Source organism: Eucyclogobius newberryi, unplaced genomic scaffold (assembly GCF_026437365.1).
Source record: "Eucyclogobius newberryi isolate DKJ021-1_F unplaced genomic scaffold, fEucNew1.0.hap1 SCAF_6, whole genome shotgun sequence".
In the NCBI taxonomy this organism is placed as follows: Eukaryota; Metazoa; Chordata; class Actinopteri; order Gobiiformes; family Gobiidae; genus Eucyclogobius; species Eucyclogobius newberryi.
The window spans coordinates 11,199,853-11,221,610 of record NW_027316278.1 but is presented as its reverse complement, the minus strand read 5'-3'; the positions used below and the strand labels follow the sequence as shown (position 1 = coordinate 11,221,610).

At 40.8% G+C, this 21,758-nt stretch overlaps 1 protein-coding gene across 2 annotated transcripts in view; it reads left to right on the top strand.

Moving 5' to 3' along the window:
• LOC140347299 (BICD family-like cargo adapter 1) overlaps positions 1-21,758 on the top strand; it is a 46,838-nt gene that overhangs the window by 11,995 nt on the left and 13,085 nt on the right. For both annotated transcript variants that reach the window (XR_011924367.1, XM_072433693.1), the window contains exons 3-7: positions 2,551-2,667; positions 6,628-6,774; positions 7,588-7,767; positions 8,518-8,736; positions 9,479-9,622. Coding sequence is in view for 1 of the 2 variants with exons in the window: in XM_072433693.1 (XP_072289794.1) it covers positions 2,551-2,667; positions 6,628-6,774; positions 7,588-7,767; positions 8,518-8,736; positions 9,479-9,622 (807 nt within the window). In the remaining variant the exon portion in view is untranslated. The remainder of the gene's footprint in view (positions 1-2,550; positions 2,668-6,627; positions 6,775-7,587; positions 7,768-8,517; positions 8,737-9,478; positions 9,623-21,758) is intronic.

Here is a 21,758-nt window from a genome sequence, read left to right as displayed (position 1 = left end):
CTAATGGTTTAAGTATTTCTAACTAAAAAATAAGCAATTTCCAGGGTAGAAATGTCAGATAGTTTGCTTTTCTTTTATAAATGATGGTGAAAAACGTAATTTTCTCGCCACAGAATTGGATATGAGGTTTGCAATGAGTCAAATCTGTTCAATATATCTGTAGATGAAATGTCTAATTATTGTGGGATCCAGTTTTCGTGCAAGTGTTTGTGAAGTTAAATTTAAAAATCAGGTGCAATGCTCAGTGTGTTTCATAATCTCTCATTAAGGGAAAGTGATGTTTCCTTTCCTTGTTTGTTCACTCCTCTCGCTTCAGTGAGTGTATTAGTGCTGATGAGGGCTGGATACTGCTTGTACCTCACCATACGGTACCATTCATGAATATCCCTTAGGGCCGGTGTTAAACGGGACACATTCTTTGGCAAACTCGACTAACATGAGCTTTACATCTCGATTTGACTGTGTTCACTCATCGTTTTCCCGCTCAAAGTTGTATTTTTTATTGATTCTTTGCACGTTTGAGTTAATCCTGTATTGTTTCTTCAACTGAGGCTCGAGCGCTCCAAAAAATCCTGTTTCCACGTACCTCCTATCCCCACGTACCCCCTATCCCCGCCCACGTTCTTGTACTTAACTGTGATTATCATATATTTCTAGATTAAGTCTCTGAGTCACACTTGCAGGTTCTAAAATGTCACTTTTTCAAATATAAAAACGTGCAAATGAGAATCCGTCGCTTGTAAAGGTTAAATGCCTCTTTATTCTGCAGTTTTCAACAGGAAGTCAATGAACCACATCAATATTGCAATTTACAATGGAAAGATCAGCCGCAAAAAACTGAATTTTACTCATGTTTTTATAGTGCAAATGATTCAAATGCAAGTCTCCTTTTCAGCTCGGCAGAGTCAGAGCCTTAATGCGGTCGTCAGGTTAATAAATGTTCACTCGCCAACGTATAATGAATGTATGCGGTTTAAAAGTATTGACATTGTGGTGTGTTGTAGCTATAACTGCAGGATTAGCTCGTTTATTAGCGAGCACGGCCCTGAGAACACGTCTTAAACTTCCTTGTTTACTCGGTGTCGCTCCTCTCGGTCATAAACAGCTTTTTGATGGATTTGGTGGTTGCCATAGCAGCGTTGTGATATGTAAATGGGGCTGATACAGACTGAAATGGCCTGATCGCACTTGGCTCAAGTCAGAATGAAATGATAGTGAAATAATAGTGAAAATATATGCAGTATTATATCTGAATCAGCACTAATAAGGTGCGTTTAGAGACGGGCAATGTATCAAAATGTGGATAATATTGTGGAATGATATGCAATATTTTAATATTTAGTATATAGTAAAAAGAAAGAGTTGATTAAAAAACAAAAATGAATGACTGTATTTGTTTGGGATCAGCTCCTTTTACAACAGTCCCGCCTCCGGAGCTGAACAATGGCACCACTCTGAAGCTATCGTGACAAAAGCATTGCTCTTTTGTTTAATTATGCCGACAGAGGAGATCAAACACTGTTCATGTTTCTGTTCCACGCAGACGGGAGATATGAACCATAAACCAGGACAAGAAACCGGAAACATGGCAACGAAACAGTGATTTCCACCTGTCTCAGCTCAGTTTTTATGTGTTTATGACAGATTCTAATGTTTTCTCTTTCCTGTAATGTGCACTTGAAGCTATAAGAATGTAGTGATGTCACGTGAACACAACCTATATATTTACACCATTAAAACAAAAGAGAAAAAGAGAAAAGGGGCAGGTGCTTCAGCCCTCATGGTTTAGTCCTGTCAGCTTTAGTTTGGACTTGGATTAGACCAGTGTATTCCTGGTTTACTTCCCAATGATGAGCTCTTTTCTACTTTTCTTTCACACCGCACTAGATTTACCAGTGGATCTTTGAAAGGTCATGACTTTTGAGTGACAATGTAAAAACTGGGATAACACGTTTGGTTTAGTAGAACTGAAACTGCTTTAGGTTTTAAATACTTTTATATCATGCAGCTATAGGGCTGTGGAAATATGACAACTGCTTTTGACTGTCTTGAGATGATATCAGTTATTTTGAAACTAAATAAAAACTTAACAAAGACAAAACCAGACTAAATCAAGGCTAATTTACACTGAAAAAGGAAAATTGGGGTTTAAAATAGTTTTTTGACACAGTAGTTTCATTTATTGAAACTAAAATGAGCAGAGTTTAACTTACTTGTCAGGCTGTCAAAAGATAAAGCTTAACATTGACACAACCACGATTAAGTCAAGGCTAAGTTAGAAAAATAACGAATAAAATCAGCCTTTTTCATTTAAAAAAGCTGTACATATCTGTCAAATAGAAATCCTTGGTGTTACTGCAATATATTTACTACATCGATTACTGCATCAGCTAGTGGCGCGATATCAAATTTGGTAAGATATGTTGTGCAAACCTACTTTTTTATGTATTTGAATAGCTATTTCTGTAGAAAGCATGGATAACAACATTATGACCGCTCTCCTCAGACTTGAGCCGCACAGCTGACCCGTTTGTGTGTGTCCCTGTCCAGGCTGCAGCGGTGGAGCAGCAGCTGTCCACTCAGGTCACTTCACTACGGGACGAGTTCAGGGAGAAGAGCACGTCCACCAGCCAGCACATGACGCGACTCGAGAGCCTCCAGGCCGAGGTGAGCCACTCCACCACAGACACAGTCACACCAACGTCTTCTACAGCTCTGGGACGCAGGGGAACGGGCCGAACCGATGGGAAGAGTCCGTGGAGACGTTATGATGATGAAAAGAGCAGTGGAGCGACAGAATACATTGAACACCATATGGGATCGTGATACAACTGTGGGAACACTAACGAGTAATAAGCGTCTGTAGTAGTTTGCGCTGCGTTTTGTCTCTAATGAAGAGGTTTTACATGATCGGTTTAGTACAGGAAACATTAGGAAACAAATTTGTGCTTGGAGTTCGTGCAAAAACAACTATTTTTACAGACAAGTGCAAGGAAACTGTATTTGAGTGTTTAAAAAAGCAGATTAAACCAGTGAACTCACTCAATATCTTCTACTTTTTGCCGTTGTTCTATATAAATCCGTATGAATCCAGATAAAATGATTAGTCGGCCAATGAATCGACCGAACGACTAAAGGGCCATAGGAATTATAATAACCCTGAGGTTGTTGGTTTGAGTCATGGATGTATTATATTATGGTTTGAGTCCCAGCACTTCCACGTGAATGTAGTGTCCGTTTTTTCGCAGTGTAAGAACATGTTCCTCGTACTGTTCATTAGTTCCAGTCTCCATTTGATGCTTGTTTGGACACAGTAGCTCAAAATGTTAAAAATACAACTTTTGATTAGCGAGCAGTAACTAAGAATCTTAATAACTGTGAATAACTGTGAATAAAGAGCCACTTTCAGGTTCTGTCGCTGTGTGAATGCGAGCGAGGGGGACTGGGTGGTTCCTCTGACTAAACAGAGTCTGGGAGATTGTAGGGACCTAGTTCTTGGTAGTTATGTGCGAAAAGGCCTATATGTGCGAATTATTGTAACAGTAAAGGAAAAACAAAGAAATAAATATTGAAATGGTCACGTCTATAAAACACTCCACTACTAAAGGAAAAAAAAAAATCACAAATGTGGAACCTGATATGTTGAATTTAATTTCATGATTCCAGAGTCAGCGCCCTCGCATAATCCAATGTGAAACCCTTGGCACAGAAAGTACAGTCGGCTGCGTTATTGAGGGAAACACGTTCACTTATGTCTGTCTGAGAAAACGAGCAGCCGTCAGAAGCGCTCACACAATATGTCTCCTCTCTCCACCATTTCTTCCTGTTTGCGGGAGCAGCAAGGGCTAGAAGTGAGTTGTCCCCGGCCGCTGTCTGTGTCCCCGCCGCTGCATGCTGCATGAAAGATGAGGTGGCTCCGGAAACAGGGGTTGTCCACAAGAAACACAGAGCGATCTCAGTCCAAAACAGAGGACTGAACCCGGACCACAACCTCTATTTAAAGGTGCACTATGCGACACGACCGGTGGAGGTGTCTGCCGTCTGCTTGTCTTATTGCCTGGCCGGTCATGTCCCAGAGTGTGGCATTAGCTCCGTGCTGCAGAGAGACGACCCCGCTCAGAATGCATACATATACTTTTGTGATGATACGATATTCATGGGTTTCAGCGCCCTGTTTTATGCAACATTTGAGGACTTTTTCCCATGCAAACGATGTAATAATTTGTTTTAAATTGTTGATCGCCATGGTAACGGGTCTAGAGTCTCATCATTCTGAAATCCATGGATAGAAAAAGAAGAGAAAAAGAACATTTTATAAAATATTATAAAGTCCTGTTCAAAAAAGGACTTTAATGTGGTCGGAGTGAATTCTAGATGGTTTGTTTTTGGGCCTTTTGGGCAAATAAGCACTTTATTTTAAATGTTTTGGCCTTATTTATTCTAAGCTTTCATCAGTAACTGGTCAATTGGTTCTACTGTAACTATCAGCAACAAAAACACAAGGATTACACACGCGTATTTGTTGAATTAAACCCGTTTGGATACAGTCACTCTTCTGATACTGGGTCCTGCACCTTCTTGTCTTCATGTTGATATTCCTTTGGTCGGAACGTTCCACAGTGTGATATTAAGATTATACATCATGCATTTATTCAAACACAGGTGATTTTATTGCGTAAAACAAATATACTGTGAGCTGGGTCGCCTCTCCACAGATATGACCTGTTATTTGGCCTGGTGGCTCTGCAATCTGATCATTGTTCCAACTAGACCAGGATAAATTGTGCTGCCCTGAGCATTTATAATAACAGGTCTTTATATTATGACTCAGCTGCATAACTTCTGAAACCTGTGCTTGGGTTCCTTACTGCCGGCACTAAACTTTATGATAAGCCATAAAACACAATTTTAAGATGAATTTCAACACATTACTTGTCACTTTTACCCATGATTTCCAGATTGAATTGGTTTGACGTGTCAGATTGAAAGACTTTATCAACTGAACTGAAACATATGCCATACAAACCCCTCAATCTGGATGAAACCACTGCAAACGCCAGGATCAAACCACCTGAAAAAGTTAGTTTGTGGCACCAGTATTTACGTAACCATACATTCTTAAAAAAGCAGACAATATTTTTCAAACCCTCACAACAATCCCTGTTTCACTGAGATGCATGATCCGGACTCACTGATCAGCGCATGCCATTGTGTTTTCTGCTTTTCATTCACCGGTTCACTCCTTCATTCGCTCGTGGTGAATGACGGTTTCCGCACGATGCACAGTGAGCGTTCTCCAAATGCGGAGAACACCAGACTGCAGCGCTGCTCTAGAATTGGGAGAGACCACATCCGAGCTAAATTTAGACCCACTGCAATGTCTGGGAGCTCCCGCTTCCCAACGCACCTTCTGTGTCATCCAGTGGTGACTAACCTGATGACGCCGTCTCTGTGTTGTTTGTGTCGCTCGGGTCGTGTAGAAAATGTTTTAAAAGTGTTGATTTCCATTTAACAAAAGCGTGAGTGAATTTGCGGCGTGCAGAAAAGTGGGTTGAAGATGTAGGTCAGAAGCGGCTGGGTTAAAAATGAACTCGACCGGGATTCGATAAGACGTCTCTGGAATGTGATGCGAGTGTTTGTGGGCTGTATACGCCGCAGCAGCCGCAGCAGCAGCAGCAGCAGCAGGTTTATTTTTACTCAAATAGTGTTCGACGAAGAAAAGGCCCAAGATGGAGCGAGTGTGGGCCGAAAGTCTGATGCGGAAAAGTTGAAATCCTAGTAATTTTCCACATAGAGACACAAAAAAATCTGCTTTGTTGAAATGAATGTCCTTAGATTACAAGAATTAAAAAAACAATCAACAAACAAGCATGAAAATATGGCAAATAAAGCTGCAACTAACGATTATTTTTGCAATTAATTAGACTAGCAATTATTCTTTCAATTAATCGATTAGGTGTTAAGAACGCAATCAGATTTTTACTCAATTTAACCCAGATAAAGCTGAACTTTATCCATTTGGGGACGTCCTGGTGGAGAATATTTTCAGACAAAAAGGTGTTTTCATTTTTGGTTTATTTCTTCTCCGTCTGAGTAATAAAACCTTACCTACCGACCTTACTTTTCCTATAATTGATTAGTTGCGATTAATCGATTAACCTGTTGCAGCCCTAGAGGCAAAAAAACACACTGTTGATTAAAATTTGCTTCTAACTTCACATTTACTGTATAAAGCCTGATATTCTTGGAATCTTGGCCTGTCTGAAGTTTTATAGTTCCCAAAAGACCAACCAGACGTTTCCAAAAAAAAAAAAAACAATAACCAAAGTTAGTTGATTTAATCCTCCTCGATGCTGCTATCAAAACGTTTCTAATGAAAGGGGAGCGCTAAATCCACATACAGGGCATTCCAGAAGACAAGGGTGGCACCGGACGCCCACTTCGCTCTTAGCAACGGCATTCTTCAGACCAGGGGGAGTAGCAGCCCGGCCTGTGCAAGAGCAGAACAATAACGTGACCTTAAATCAAACGCTTATCTTTTAACTTACATCATTTAAGACATTCTCATCACATATTGTTGGCGTGGTAGCGATGGCCTGGTGGTGTAACGGTGCGACTGGTTGTTAGATTAAGCTGCTGTCGGAGCGGAAGATGGAGCTGGAGAGACGAGTGAACGCTGCGCTGGAGGAGAACGAGCTGCTGCAGAACACCGTGGACGAGCTGCGCGAGAGGACGCTGCTGCTGGAGCGACAGTGCCACGACAAGGAACGACAGGTAAGATCAACAGGAAAAGAGATGAGCAGGATTTTCTACAGAACGGGTACATTTTTAATCATGTGTTACATTTTTAATCATGTTACATTTTTAATCATGTGTTACATTTTTAATCCAAGTTTAATCATTAGAAGAACTAAAGCTAATCACTGCTGGACTACTATTATGTGTAAACTAATTTGTTGCTAGTAAAAGATTATGATGAAGACACAGTAATTTACATATTTTATCTTTTTTGGATGGTTTTGCTTTGGATAAGTATGAATATGAATGTAGATGATAGATATTCTGTACTTGAGACGATATTTTTCATAAAATAAGTGCTTTTTAAATATCAACATTCGTCAATTTGCATAATGACCTAATTCCCACAATGTAGAAGATTCAGGTCAAGACAGATTTGATGAAGTAGCTGTAAATTATACGATTTAGGACTAACAAAAGTAGTGGTGTGAATCAAAAAATACATTGACGACTTGAGTAATGCATAGATGAAGTTACAGCACGTCTTCTTATAACTTTGCACACAACTATCTTTCTAAAAAGAGAGTCTTGTAGATTAAAGTTTTAATTAAAGGTTAGGCAGACCATAAATTACTCACTGCCCAATAGACTCTTTTTACACTGAACAATGGTTTGCTTTCCCCTGGATTTATACATGAACTTAATTGCCCTCGTGAGGCCACATGGGGATTGTGTGAACGTGAACTTAACCTCCCAGACCTCCCCCAACAATAACCTCGCGTATATGATAAATCAACACAACGCAGCTGAAATAACCAGGCCTGTTTTGACTGTTGTGTGTTGCCGTAGTTTGGGCAGAGCCAGTTGGAGCTTCAGGAGGTGCAGATGTCCCACAGACAGCTGAGCGCTCGGCTGGAGGAGCTGACGGACGAGCACAGCCTAACGTCGCTCACGCCTCACCCCTCCAGTCTGCTCTGTGAGATCGAACAGAGCATGGAGCAGGAGGAGCTGGAGCAGGAGCGGGAGCAGGTGACTCCCCGTTACTACACAAATAAACTGTATGTGATAAGGACTGACAACCATTCGTCCACTAACAGTGACTAGTCAACAAAAAACAAAACAGTCGTTGTGGTGAATTGATAATCGTAATCACTATCTGAACTGTACAGACATTAAAACATTTACGAAAATACTTTTTAATACAAAGGAGCGGCATTATTTAATCAAAATATCAAAAAATGATAAATTACTATTGCTGATTTGTATGATTAATAAAGTAAATATTGTCTATCTAGAAGCCTTCACCATATTTCAATCTTATTTGGTTGATAATGTAAAGTATTTTAAATAGTCTCAATATACAATACGACTAGTTGACGAATCGAAAAATGAATTGCTTATTAGTCGACTATTAAAATAATTGTTGGTTGCAGTCTTACATCTTAATACAGGTTTACTGCCTCAAAGCTTGCAGCTATTGTTTATAGCTTCATTTAAACTGCCTCTCCCCTCAGTGAGCCACGCGGTTGGAGTCCTTTCACCTTTTGCTTGTGTTTTGTATGAAATAATCTGTCCAATGTAGATATTAGTTGTACTATGTCTACACTTTATTATGAGTGACACATGGTGAAATAACAAGGTCAAGGGGTTCAAAGGTCAAATCATCAGAAAACGTTTTCAAATGTGATTAATGCAAAGATAATCAAACACATTCAGAACTTGTACCTGATAATAAGATGTAGCCTACATAATAAATAGTATCTTTCTTGTGCTGTGCAGCTGCGTCTCCAGTTGTGGGAGGCCTACTGTGAGGTGCGCTCCCTCTGCTCTCACCTGCGAGGGAACGACGTCACCGACTCGGCCCTGTCCACGGACTCCTCCATGGACGAGTCCTCCGAGACCTCCTCTGCCAAAGACGTGCCTACAGGAAGTCTCCAGGCCAGTCTGCTGGAGCTCAAGAGGCTCACGCAAAACCTGCTCGATGGCAACGAGTCCACGGTAACGTGCGACAAAGTGCTTGAACTCTCGAGGAGTTGAATTAGGATCAAAATGGTTCCAATCAACACCAATTTCTGGAGTTTTTCAGTTGCAGCTTCAGTGGAATGTGTGTTTAAGGTTGTATTTCTATTAAACTCCAACAATTCACTTTTCAATTCACAAATTAAAATAATAATAATGAAGATTCTTTTCCAGACAAGATTGATAGCTGGTAAAATTGTGAAGTTATTGGTACTAATGTTGAAAGTATTAATATTTCTGAAGAAAATACTTTCATCTTCTTGGTAGATGAAAGTATGCCAGAGTTCTGCTGATAACATATTATGTTATCAGCAGAGCACTGGCATCTGGCCTTCTGGACTTTCTGGATTTCCAGTAAAGGCCAAATAAAATCCAAGTACAGGCTGGTACTAGATAATGGCATCAAAACAGTTAAGAATACACACTTCTCCAGTACTTGAAGATGTGCGTCTGAACGTGATTGACAGGTGGATTAACCAATCAGGGACAAGCGTAGCCTTCGTATCTAAACAAATTATATGGCGGCAAATGAGAAAAAAACAAGCAAAATTGACTACATAATACACAGCGTCAATTCTGTTGGATTATTGATATTGAACTCTTCTGTATTTAATTGCAATTAGTGGAGAGGGTGAATAGAAGTGTTGTCAAGATGTTGAATGCTTGTGCCTTTTATCCAGTACATCCTCTGAAACCTCATGAGTGTGTGTTGGGTCACCAGGGCGCCCGGAGCGAGGAGGAGCAGGCGCTGGAGGAGCAGGTCCGCAAACTGGGGGACGAGCTCCGAGAGGTGAGAGAGCTGTACGAGTGTGAACAAGAGAAGAGCCACAACAGCGAGGGCGAGGTCCTCCAGCTGCACAACCAGGTACAGCAAACACAACTGCACTGATGTAACAAACACAACTATACTGATGTAAAAGACACAACTGCACTGATGTAACAAACACAACTGCACTGATGTAACAAACACAACTGCACTGATGTAACAAACACAACTGCACTGATGTAACAGACACAACTGCACTGATGTAACAAACACAACTGCACTGATGTAACAAACACAACTGCACTGATGTAACAAACACAACTGCACTGATGTAACAGACACAACTGCACTGATGTAACAAACACAACTGCACTGATGTAACAGACACAACTGCACTGATGTAACAAACACAACTGCACTGATGTAACAGACACAACTGCACTGATGTAACAAACACAACTGCACTGATGTAACAAACACAACTGCACTGATGTAACAGACACAACTGCACTGATGTAACAAACACAACTGCACTGATGTAACAGACACAACTGCACTGATGTAACAAACACAACTGCACTGATGTAACAGACACAACTGCACTGATGTAACAAACACAACTGCACTGATGTAACAAACACAACTGCACTGATGTAACAGACACAACTGCACTGATGTAACAGACACAACTGCACTGATGTAACAGACACAACTGCACTGATGTAAAGAAACACAACTGCACTGATGTAACAGACACAACTGCACTGATGTAACAAACACAACTACACACTGATGTAACAAACACAACTGCACTGATGTAACAGACACAACTGCACTGATGTAACAGACACAACTGCACTGATGTAACAAACACAACTGCACTGATGTAACAGACACAACTGCACTGATGTAACAAACACAACTGCACTGATGTAACTGACACAACTGCACTGATGTAACAGACACAACTGCACTGATGTAACAAACACAACTGCACTGATGTAACAGACACAACTGCACTGATGTAACAGACACAACTGCACTGATGTAACAAACACAACTGCACTGATGTAACAAACACAACTGCACTGATGTAACAAACACAACTGCACTGATGTAACAGACACAACTGCACTGATGTAACAAAAACAACTGCACTGATGTAACAGACACAACTGCACTGATGTAACAAACACAACTGCACTGATGTAACAAACACAACTGCACTGATGTAACAAACACAACTGCACTGATGTAACAAACACAACTGCACTGATGTAACAGACACAACTGCACTGATGTAACAGACACAACTGCACTGATGTAACAAACACAACTGCACTGATGTAACAGACACAACTGCACTGATGTAACAAACACAACTGCACTGATGTAACAAACACAACTGCACTGATGTAACAAACACAACTGCACTGATGTAACAAACACAACTGCACACTGATGTAACAAACACAACTGCACTGATGTATCAGACACAACTGCACACTGATGTAACAGACACAACTGCACTGATGTAACAAACACAACTGCACTGATGTAACAAACACAACTGCACTGATGTAACAAACACAACTGCACTGATGTAACAGACACAACTGCACTGATGTAACAAACACAACTGCACTGATGTAACAGACACAACTGCACTGATGTAACAAACACAACTGCACTGATGTAACAGACACAACTGCACTGATGTAACAAACACAACTGCACTGATGTAACAAACACAACTGCACTGATGTAACAGACACAACTGCACTGATGTAACAGACACAACTGCACTGATGTAACAGACACAACTGCACTGATGTAACAAACACAACTGCACTGATGTAACAGACACAACTGCACTGATGTAACAAACACAACTACACACTGATGTAACAAACACAACTGCACTGATGTAACAGACACAACTGCACTGATGTAACAGACACAACTGCACTGATGTAACAAACACAACTGCACTGATGTAACAGACACAACTGCACTGATGTAACAAACACAACTGCACTGATGTAACTGACACAACTGCACTGATGTAACAGACACAACTGCACTGATGTAACAAACACAACTGCACTGATGTAACAGACACAACTGCACTGATGTAACAGACACAACTGCACTGATGTAACAAACACAACTGCACTGATGTAACAAACACAACTGCACTGATGTAACAAACACAACTGCACTGATGTAACAGACACAACTGCACTGATGTAACAAAAACAACTGCACTGATGTAACAGACACAACTGCACTGATGTAACAAACACAACTGCACTGATGTAACAAACACAACTGCACTGATGTAACAAACACAACTGCACTGATGTAACAAACACAACTGCACTGATGTAACAGACACAACTGCACTGATGTAACAGACACAACTGCACTGATGTAACAAACACAACTGCACTGATGTAACAGACACAACTGCACTGATGTAACAAACACAACTGCACTGATGTAACAAACACAACTGCACTGATGTAACAAACACAACTGCACTGATGTAACAAACACAACTGCACACTGATGTAACAAACACAACTGCACTGATGTATCAGACACAACTGCACACTGATGTAACAGACACAACTGCACTGATGTAACAAACACAACTGCACTGATGTAACAGACACAACTGCACTGATGATGTAACAAACACAACTGCACTGATGTAACAAACACAACTGCACTGATGTAACCGACACAACTGCACTGATGTAACAAACACAACTGCACTGATGTAACAGACACAACTGCACTGATGTAACAAACACAACTGCACTGATGTAACAAACACAACTGCACTGATGTAACAAACACAACTGCACTGATGTAACAGACACAACTGCACTGATGTAACAGACACAACTGCACACTGATGTAACAAACACAACTGCACTGATGTAACAAAGACAACTGCACTGATGTAACAAACACAACTGCACTGATGTAACAGACACAACTGCACTGATGTAACAAACACAACTGCACTGATGTAACGGACACAACTGCACTGATGTAACAAACACAACTGCACTGATGTAACAAACACAACTGCACTGATGTAACAGACACAACTGCACTGATGTAACAGACACAACTGCACTGATGTAACAAACACAACTGCACTGATGTAACAAACACAACTGCACTGATGTAACAAACACAACTGCACTGATGTAACAGACACAACTGCACTGATGTAACAAAAACAACTGCACTGATGTAACAGACACAACTGCACTGATGTAACAAACACAACTGCACTGATGTAACAAACACAACTGCACTGATGTAACAAACACAACTGCACTGATGTAACAAACACAACTGCACTGATGTAACAGACACAACTGCACTGATGTAACAGACACAACTGCACTGATGTAACAAACACAACTGCACTGATGTAACAGACACAACTGCACTGATGTAACAAACACAACTGCACTGATGTAACAAACACAACTGCACTGATGTAACAAACACAACTGCACTGATGTAACAAACACAACTGCACACTGATGTAACAAACACAACTGCACTGATGTATCAGACACAACTGCACACTGATGTAACAGACACAACTGCACTGATGTAACAAACACAACTGCACTGATGTAACAGACACAACTGCACTGATGATGTAACAAACACAACTGCACTGATGTAACAAACACAACTGCACTGATGTAACCGACACAACTGCACTGATGTAACAAACACAACTGCACTGATGTAACAGACACAACTGCACTGACGTAACAGACACAACTGCACTGATGTAACAAACACAACTGCACTGATGTAACAGACACAACTGCACTGATGTAACAAACACAACTACACACTGATGTAACAAACACAACTGCACTGATGTAGCAGACACAACTGCACTGATGTAACAGACACAACTGCACTGATGTAACAAACACAACTGCACTGATGTAACAGACACAACTGCACTGTTGTAACAAACACAACTGCACTGATGTAACTGACACAACTGCACTGATGTAACAGACACAACTGCACTGATGTAACAAACACAACTGCACTGATGTAACAGACACAACTGCACTGATGTAACAGACACAACTGCACTGATGTAACAAACACAACTGCACTGATGTAACAAACACAACTGCACTGATGTAACAAACACAACTGCACTGATGTAACAGACACAACTGCACTGATGTAACAAACACAACTGCACTGATGTAACAGACACAACTGCACTGATGTAACAAACACAACTGCACTGATGTAACAAACACAACTGCACTGATGTAACAAACACAACTGCACACTGATGTAACAAACACAACTGCACTGATGTAACAAACACAACTGCACTGATGTAACAGACACAACTGCACTGATGTAACTGACACAACTGCACTGATGTAACAAACACAACTGCACTGATGTAACAAACACAACTGCACTGATGTAACAAACACAACTGCACTGATGTAACAGACACAACTGCACTGATGTAACAGACACAACTGCACACTGATGTAACAAACACAACTGCACTGATGTAACAAAGACAACTGCACTGATGTAACAAACACAACTGCACTGATGTAACAGACACAACTGCACTGATGTAACAAACACAACTGCACTGATGTAACGGACACAACTGCACTGATGTAACAAACACAACTGCACTGATGTAACAAACACAACTGCACTGATGTAACAAACACAACTGCACACTGATGTAACAAACACAACTGCACTGATGTATCAGACACAACTGCACACTGATGTAACAGACACAACTGCACTGATGTAACAAACACAACTGCACTGATGTAACAGACACAACTGCACTGATGTAACAAACACAACTGCACTGATGTAACAAACACAACTGCACACTGATGTAACAGACACAACTGCACTGATGTAACAAACACAACTGCACTGATGTAACAAACACAACTGCACTGATGTAACAAACACAACTGCACTGATGTAACAGACACAACTGCACTGATGTAACTGAAACAACTGCACTGATGTAACAAACACAACTGCACTGATGTAACAAACACAACTGCACTGATGTAACAAACACAACTGCACTGATGTAACAGACACAACTGCACTGATGTAACAGACACAACTGCACACTGATGTAACAAACACAACTGCACTGATGTAACAAACACAACTGCACTGATGTAACAAACACAACTGCACTGATGTAACAGACACAACTGCACTGATGTAACAAACACAACTGCACTGATGTAACAGACACAACTGCACTGATGTAACAAACACAACTGCACTGATGTAACAAACACAACTGCACTGATGTAACAAACACAACTGCACACTGATGTAACAAACACAACTGCACTGATGTATCAGACACAACTGCACACTGATGTAACAGACACAACTGCACTGATGTAACAAACACAACTGCACTGATGTAACAGACACAACTGCACTGATGTAACAAACACAGCTGCACTGATGTAACAAACACAACTGCACACTGATGTAACAGACACAACTGCACTGATGTAACAAACACAACTGCACTGATGTAACAAACACAACTGCACTGATGTAACAAACACAACTGCACTGATGTAACAGACACAACTGCACTGATGTAACAGACACAACTGCACTTATGTAACAGACACAACTGCACTGATGTAACAGACACAACTGCACTGATGTAACAAACACAACTGCACACTGATGTAACAGACACAACTGCACACTGATGTAACAGACACAACTGCACTGGTGTAACAAACACAACTGCACTGATGTAACAGACACAACTGCACTGATGTAACAAACACAACTGCACTGATGTAACAAACACAACTGCACTGATGTAACAAACACAACTGCACTGATGTAACAAACACAACTGCACTGATGTAACAGACACAACTGCACTGATGTAACAGACACAACTGCACTGATGTAACAAACACAACTGCACACTGATGTAACAGACACAACTGCACACTGATGTAACAGACACAACTGCACTGGTGTAACAAACACAACTGCACTGATGTAACAGACACAACTGCACACTGATGTAACAAACACAACTGCACTGATGTAACAAACACAACTGCACTGATGTAACAAACACAACTGCACTGATGTAACAGACATAACTGCACTGATGTAAACAGACACAACTGCACTGATGTAACAGACACAACTGCACTGATGTAACAAACACAACTGCACTGATGTAACAAACACAACTGCACTGATGTAAACAGACACAACTGCACTGATGTAACAAACACAACTGCACTGATGTAAACAGACACAACTGCACTGATGTAACAGACACAACTGCACTGATGTAACAGACATAACTGCACACTGATGTAACAAACACAACTGCACTGATGTAACAGACACAACTGCACTGATGTAACAAACACAACTGCACACTGATGTAACAGACACAACTGCACACTGATGTAACAGACACAACTGCACTGATGTAACAGACACAACTGCACACTGATGTAACAGACACAACTGCACACTGATGTAACAGACACAACTGCACACTGATGTAACAAACACAACTGCACTGATGTAACAGACACAACTGCACTGATGTAACAAACACAACTGCACACTGATGTAACAGACACAACTGCACACTGATGTAACAAACACAACTGCACTGATGTAACAAACACAACTGCACTGATGTAACAAACACAACTGCACACTGATGTAACAAACACAACTGCACTGATGTATCAGACACAACTGCACACTGATGTAACAGACACAACTGCACTGATGTAACAAACACAACTGCACTGATGTAACAGACACAACTGCACTGATGTAACAAACACAACTGCACTGATGTAACAAACACAACTGCACACTGATGTAACAGACACAACTGCACTGATGTAACAAACACAACTGCACTGATGTAACAAACACAACTGCACTGATGTAACAAACACAACTGCACTGATGTAACAGACACAACTGCACTGATGTAACTGACACAACTGCACTGATGTAACAAACACAACTGCACTGATGTAACAAACACAACTGCACTGATGTAACAAACACAACTGCACTGATGTAACAGACACAACTGCACTGATGTAACAGACACAACTGCACACTGATGTAACAAACACAACTGCACTGATGTAACAAACACAACTGCACTGATGTAACAAACACAACTGCACTGATGTAACAGACACAACTGCACTGATGTAACAAACACAACTGCACTGATGTAACAGACACAACTGCACTGATGTAACAAACACAACTGCACTGATGTAACAAACACAACTGCACTGATGTAACAAACACAACTGCACACTGATGTAACAAACACAACTGCACTGATGTATCAGACACAACTGCACACTGATGTAACAGACACAACTGCACTGATGTAACAAACACAACTGCACTGATGTAACAGACACAACTGCACTGATGTAACAAACACAGCTGCACTGATGTAACAAACACAACTGCACACTGATGTAACAGACACAACTGCACTGATGTAACAAAAACAACTGCACTGATGTAACAGACACAACTGCACTGATGTAACAAACACAACTGCACTGATGTAACAAACACAACTGCACTGATGTAACAAACACAACTGCACTGATGTAACAAACACAACTGCACTGATGTAACAGACACAACTGCACTGATGTAACAGACACAACTGCACTGATGTAACAAACACAACTGCACTGATGTAACAGACACAACTGCACTGATGTAACAAACACAACTGCACTGATGTAACAAACACAACTGCACTGATGTAACAAACACAACTGCACTGATGTAACAAACACAACTGCACACTGATGTAACAAACACAACTGCACTGATGTATCAGACACAACTGCACACTAATGTAACAGACACAACTGCACTGATGTAACAAACACAACTGCACTGATGTAACAGACACAACTGCACTGATGATGTAACAAACACAACTGCACTGATGTAACAAACACAACTGCACTGATGTAACCGACACAACTGCACTGATGTAACAAACACAACTGCACTGATGTAACAGACACAACTGCACTGACGTAACAGACACAACTGCACTGACGTAACAAACACAACTGCACTGATGTAACAAACACAACTGCACTGATGTAACAAACACAACTGCACTGATGTAACAAACACAACTGCACTGATGTAACAGACACAACTGCACTGATGTAACAGACACAACTGCACTGATGTAACAGACACAACTGCACTGATGTAACAAACACAACTGCACTGATGTAACAAACACAACTGCACTGATGTAACAAACACAACTGCACTGATGTAACAAACACAACTGCACTGATGTAACAAACACAACTGCATTGTTGTAACAGACACAACTGCACTGATGTAACAAACACAACTACACACTGATGTAACAAACACAACTGCACTGATGTAACAGACACAACTGCACTGATGTAACAGACACAACTGCACTGATGTAACAAACACAACTGCACTGATGTAACAGACACAACTGCACTGTTGTAACAAACACAACTGCACTGATGTAACTGACACAACTGCACTGATGTAACAGACACAACTGCACTGATGTAACAAACACAACTGCACTGATGTAACAGACACAACTGCACTGATGTAACAGACACAACTGCACTGATGTAACAAACACAACTGCACTGATGTAACAAACACAACTGCACTGATGTAACAAACACAACTGCACTGATGTAACAGACACAACTGCACTGATGTAACAAACACAACTGCACTGATGTAACAGACACAACTGCACTGATGTAACAAACACAACTGCACTGATGTAACAAACACAACTGCACTGATGTAACAAACACAACTGCACACTGATGTAACAAACACAACTGCACTGATGTAACAAACACAACTGCACTGATGTAACAGACACAACTGCACTGATGTAACTGACACAACTGCACTGATGTAACAAACACAACTGCACTGATGTAACAAACACAACTGCACTGATGTAACAAACACAACTGCACTGATGTAACAGACACAACTGCACTGATGTAACAGACACAACTGCACACTGATGTAACAAACACAACTGCACTGATGTAACAAACACAACTGCACTGATGTAACAAACACAACTGCACTGATGTAACAGACACAACTGCACTGATGTAACAAACACAACTGCACTGATGTAACAGACACAACTGCACTGATGTAACAAACACAACTGCACTGATGTAACAAACACAACTGCACTGATGTAACAAACACAACTGCACACTGATGTAACAAACACAACTGCACTGATGTATCAGACACAACTGCACACTGATGTAACAGACACAACTGCACTGATGTAACAAACACAACTGCACTGATGTAACAGACACAACTGCACTGATGTAACAAACACAACTGCACTGATGTAACAAACACAACTGCACACTGATGTAACAGACACAACTGCACTGATGTAACAAACACAACTGCACTGATGTAACAAACACAACTGCACTGATGTAACAAACACAACTGCACTGATGTAACAGACACAACTGCACTGATGTAACTGACACAACTGCACTGATGTAACAAACACAACTGCACTGATGTAACAAACACAACTGCACTGATGTAACAGACACAACTGCACTGATGTAACAGACACAACTGCACACTGATGTAACAAACACAACTGCACTGATGTAACAAACACAACTGCACTGATGTAACAAACACAACTGCACTGATGTAACAAACACAACTGCACTGATGTAACAGACACAACTGCACTGATGTAACAAACACAACTGCACTGATGTAACAAACACAACTGCACTGATGTAACAAACACAACTGCACACTGATGTAACAAACACAACTGCACTGATGTATCAGACACAACTGCACACTGATGTAACAGACACAACTGCACTGATGTAACAAACACAACTGCACTGATGTAACAGACACAACTGCACTGATGTAACAAACACAGCTGCACTGATGTAACAAACACAACTGCACACTGATGTAACAGACACAACTGCACTGATGTAACAAACACAACTGCACTGATGTAACAAACACAACTGCACTGATGTAACAAACACAACTGCACTGATGTAACAGACACAACTGCACTGATGTAACAGACACAACTGCACTTATGTAACAGACACAACTGCACTGATGTAACAGACACAACTGCACTGATGTAACAAACACAACTGCACACTGATGTAACAGACACAACTGCACACTGATGTAACAGACACAACTGCACTGGTGTAACAAACACAACTGCACTGATGTAACAGACACAACTGCACTGATGTAACAAACACAACTGCACTGATGTAACAAACACAACTGCACTGATGTAACAAACACAACTGCACTGATGTAACAAACACAACTGCACTGATGTAACAGACACAACTGCACTGATGTAACAGACACAACTGCACTGATGTAACAGACACAACTGCACTGATGTAACAGACACAACTGCACTGATGTAACAAACACAACTGCACTGATGTAACAGACACAACTGCACTGATGTAACAAACACAACTACACACTGATGTAACAAACACAACTGCACTGATGTAACAGACACAACTGCACTGATGTAACAGACACAACTGCACTGATGTAACAAACACAACTGCACTGATGTAACAGACACAACTGCACTGATGTAACAAACACAACTGCACTGATGTAACTGACACAACTGCACTGATGTAACAGACACAACTGCACTGATGTAACAAACACAACTGCACTGATGTAACAGACACAACTGCACTGATGTAACAGACACAACTGCACTGATGTAACAAACACAACTGCACTGATGTAACAAACACAACTGCACTGATGTAACAAACACAACTGCACTGATGTAACAGACACAACTGCACTGATGTAACAAAAACAACTGCACTGATGTAACAGACACAACTGCACTGATGTAACAAACACAACTGCACTGATGTAACAAACACAACTGCACTGATGTAACAAACACAACTGCACTGATGTAACAAACACAACTGCACTGATGTAACAGACACAACTGCACTGATGTAACAGACACAACTGCACTGATGTAACAAACACAACTGCACTGATGTAACAGACACAACTGCACTGATGTAACAAACACAACTGCACTGATGTAACAAACACAACTGCACTGATGTAACAAACACAACTGCACTGATGTAACAAACACAACTGCACACTGATGTAACAAACACAACTGCACTGATGTATCAGACACAACTGCACACTGATGTAACAGACACAACTGCACTGATGTAACAAACACAACTGCACTGATGTAACAGACACAACTGCACTGATGATGTAACAAACACAACTGCACTGATGTAACAAACACAACTGCACTGATGTAACCGACACAACTGCACTGATGTAACAAACACAACTGCACTGATGTAACAGACACAACTGCACTGACGTAACAGACACAACTGCACTGATGTAACAAACACAACTGCACTGATGTAACAGACACAACTGCACTGATGTAACAAACACAACTACACACTGATGTAACAAACACAACTGCACTGATGTAGCAGACACAACTGCACTGATGTAACAGACACAACTGCACTGATGTAACAAACACAACTGCACTGATGTAACAGACACAACTGCACTGTTGTAACAAACACAACTGCACTGATGTAACTGACACAACTGCACTGATGTAACAGACACAACTGCACTGATGTAACAAACACAACTGCACTGATGTAACAGACACAACTGCACTGATGTAACAGACACAACTGCACTGATGTAACAAACACAACTGCACTGATGTAACAAACACAACTGCACTGATGTAACAAACACAACTGCACTGATGTAACAGACACAACTGCACTGATGTAACAAACACAACTGCACTGATGTAACAGACACAACTGCACTGATGTAACAAACACAACTGCACTGATGTAACAAACACAACTGCACTGATGTAACAAACACAACTGCACACTGATGTAACAAACACAACTGCACTGATGTAACAAACACAACTGCACTGATGTAACAGACACAACTGCAC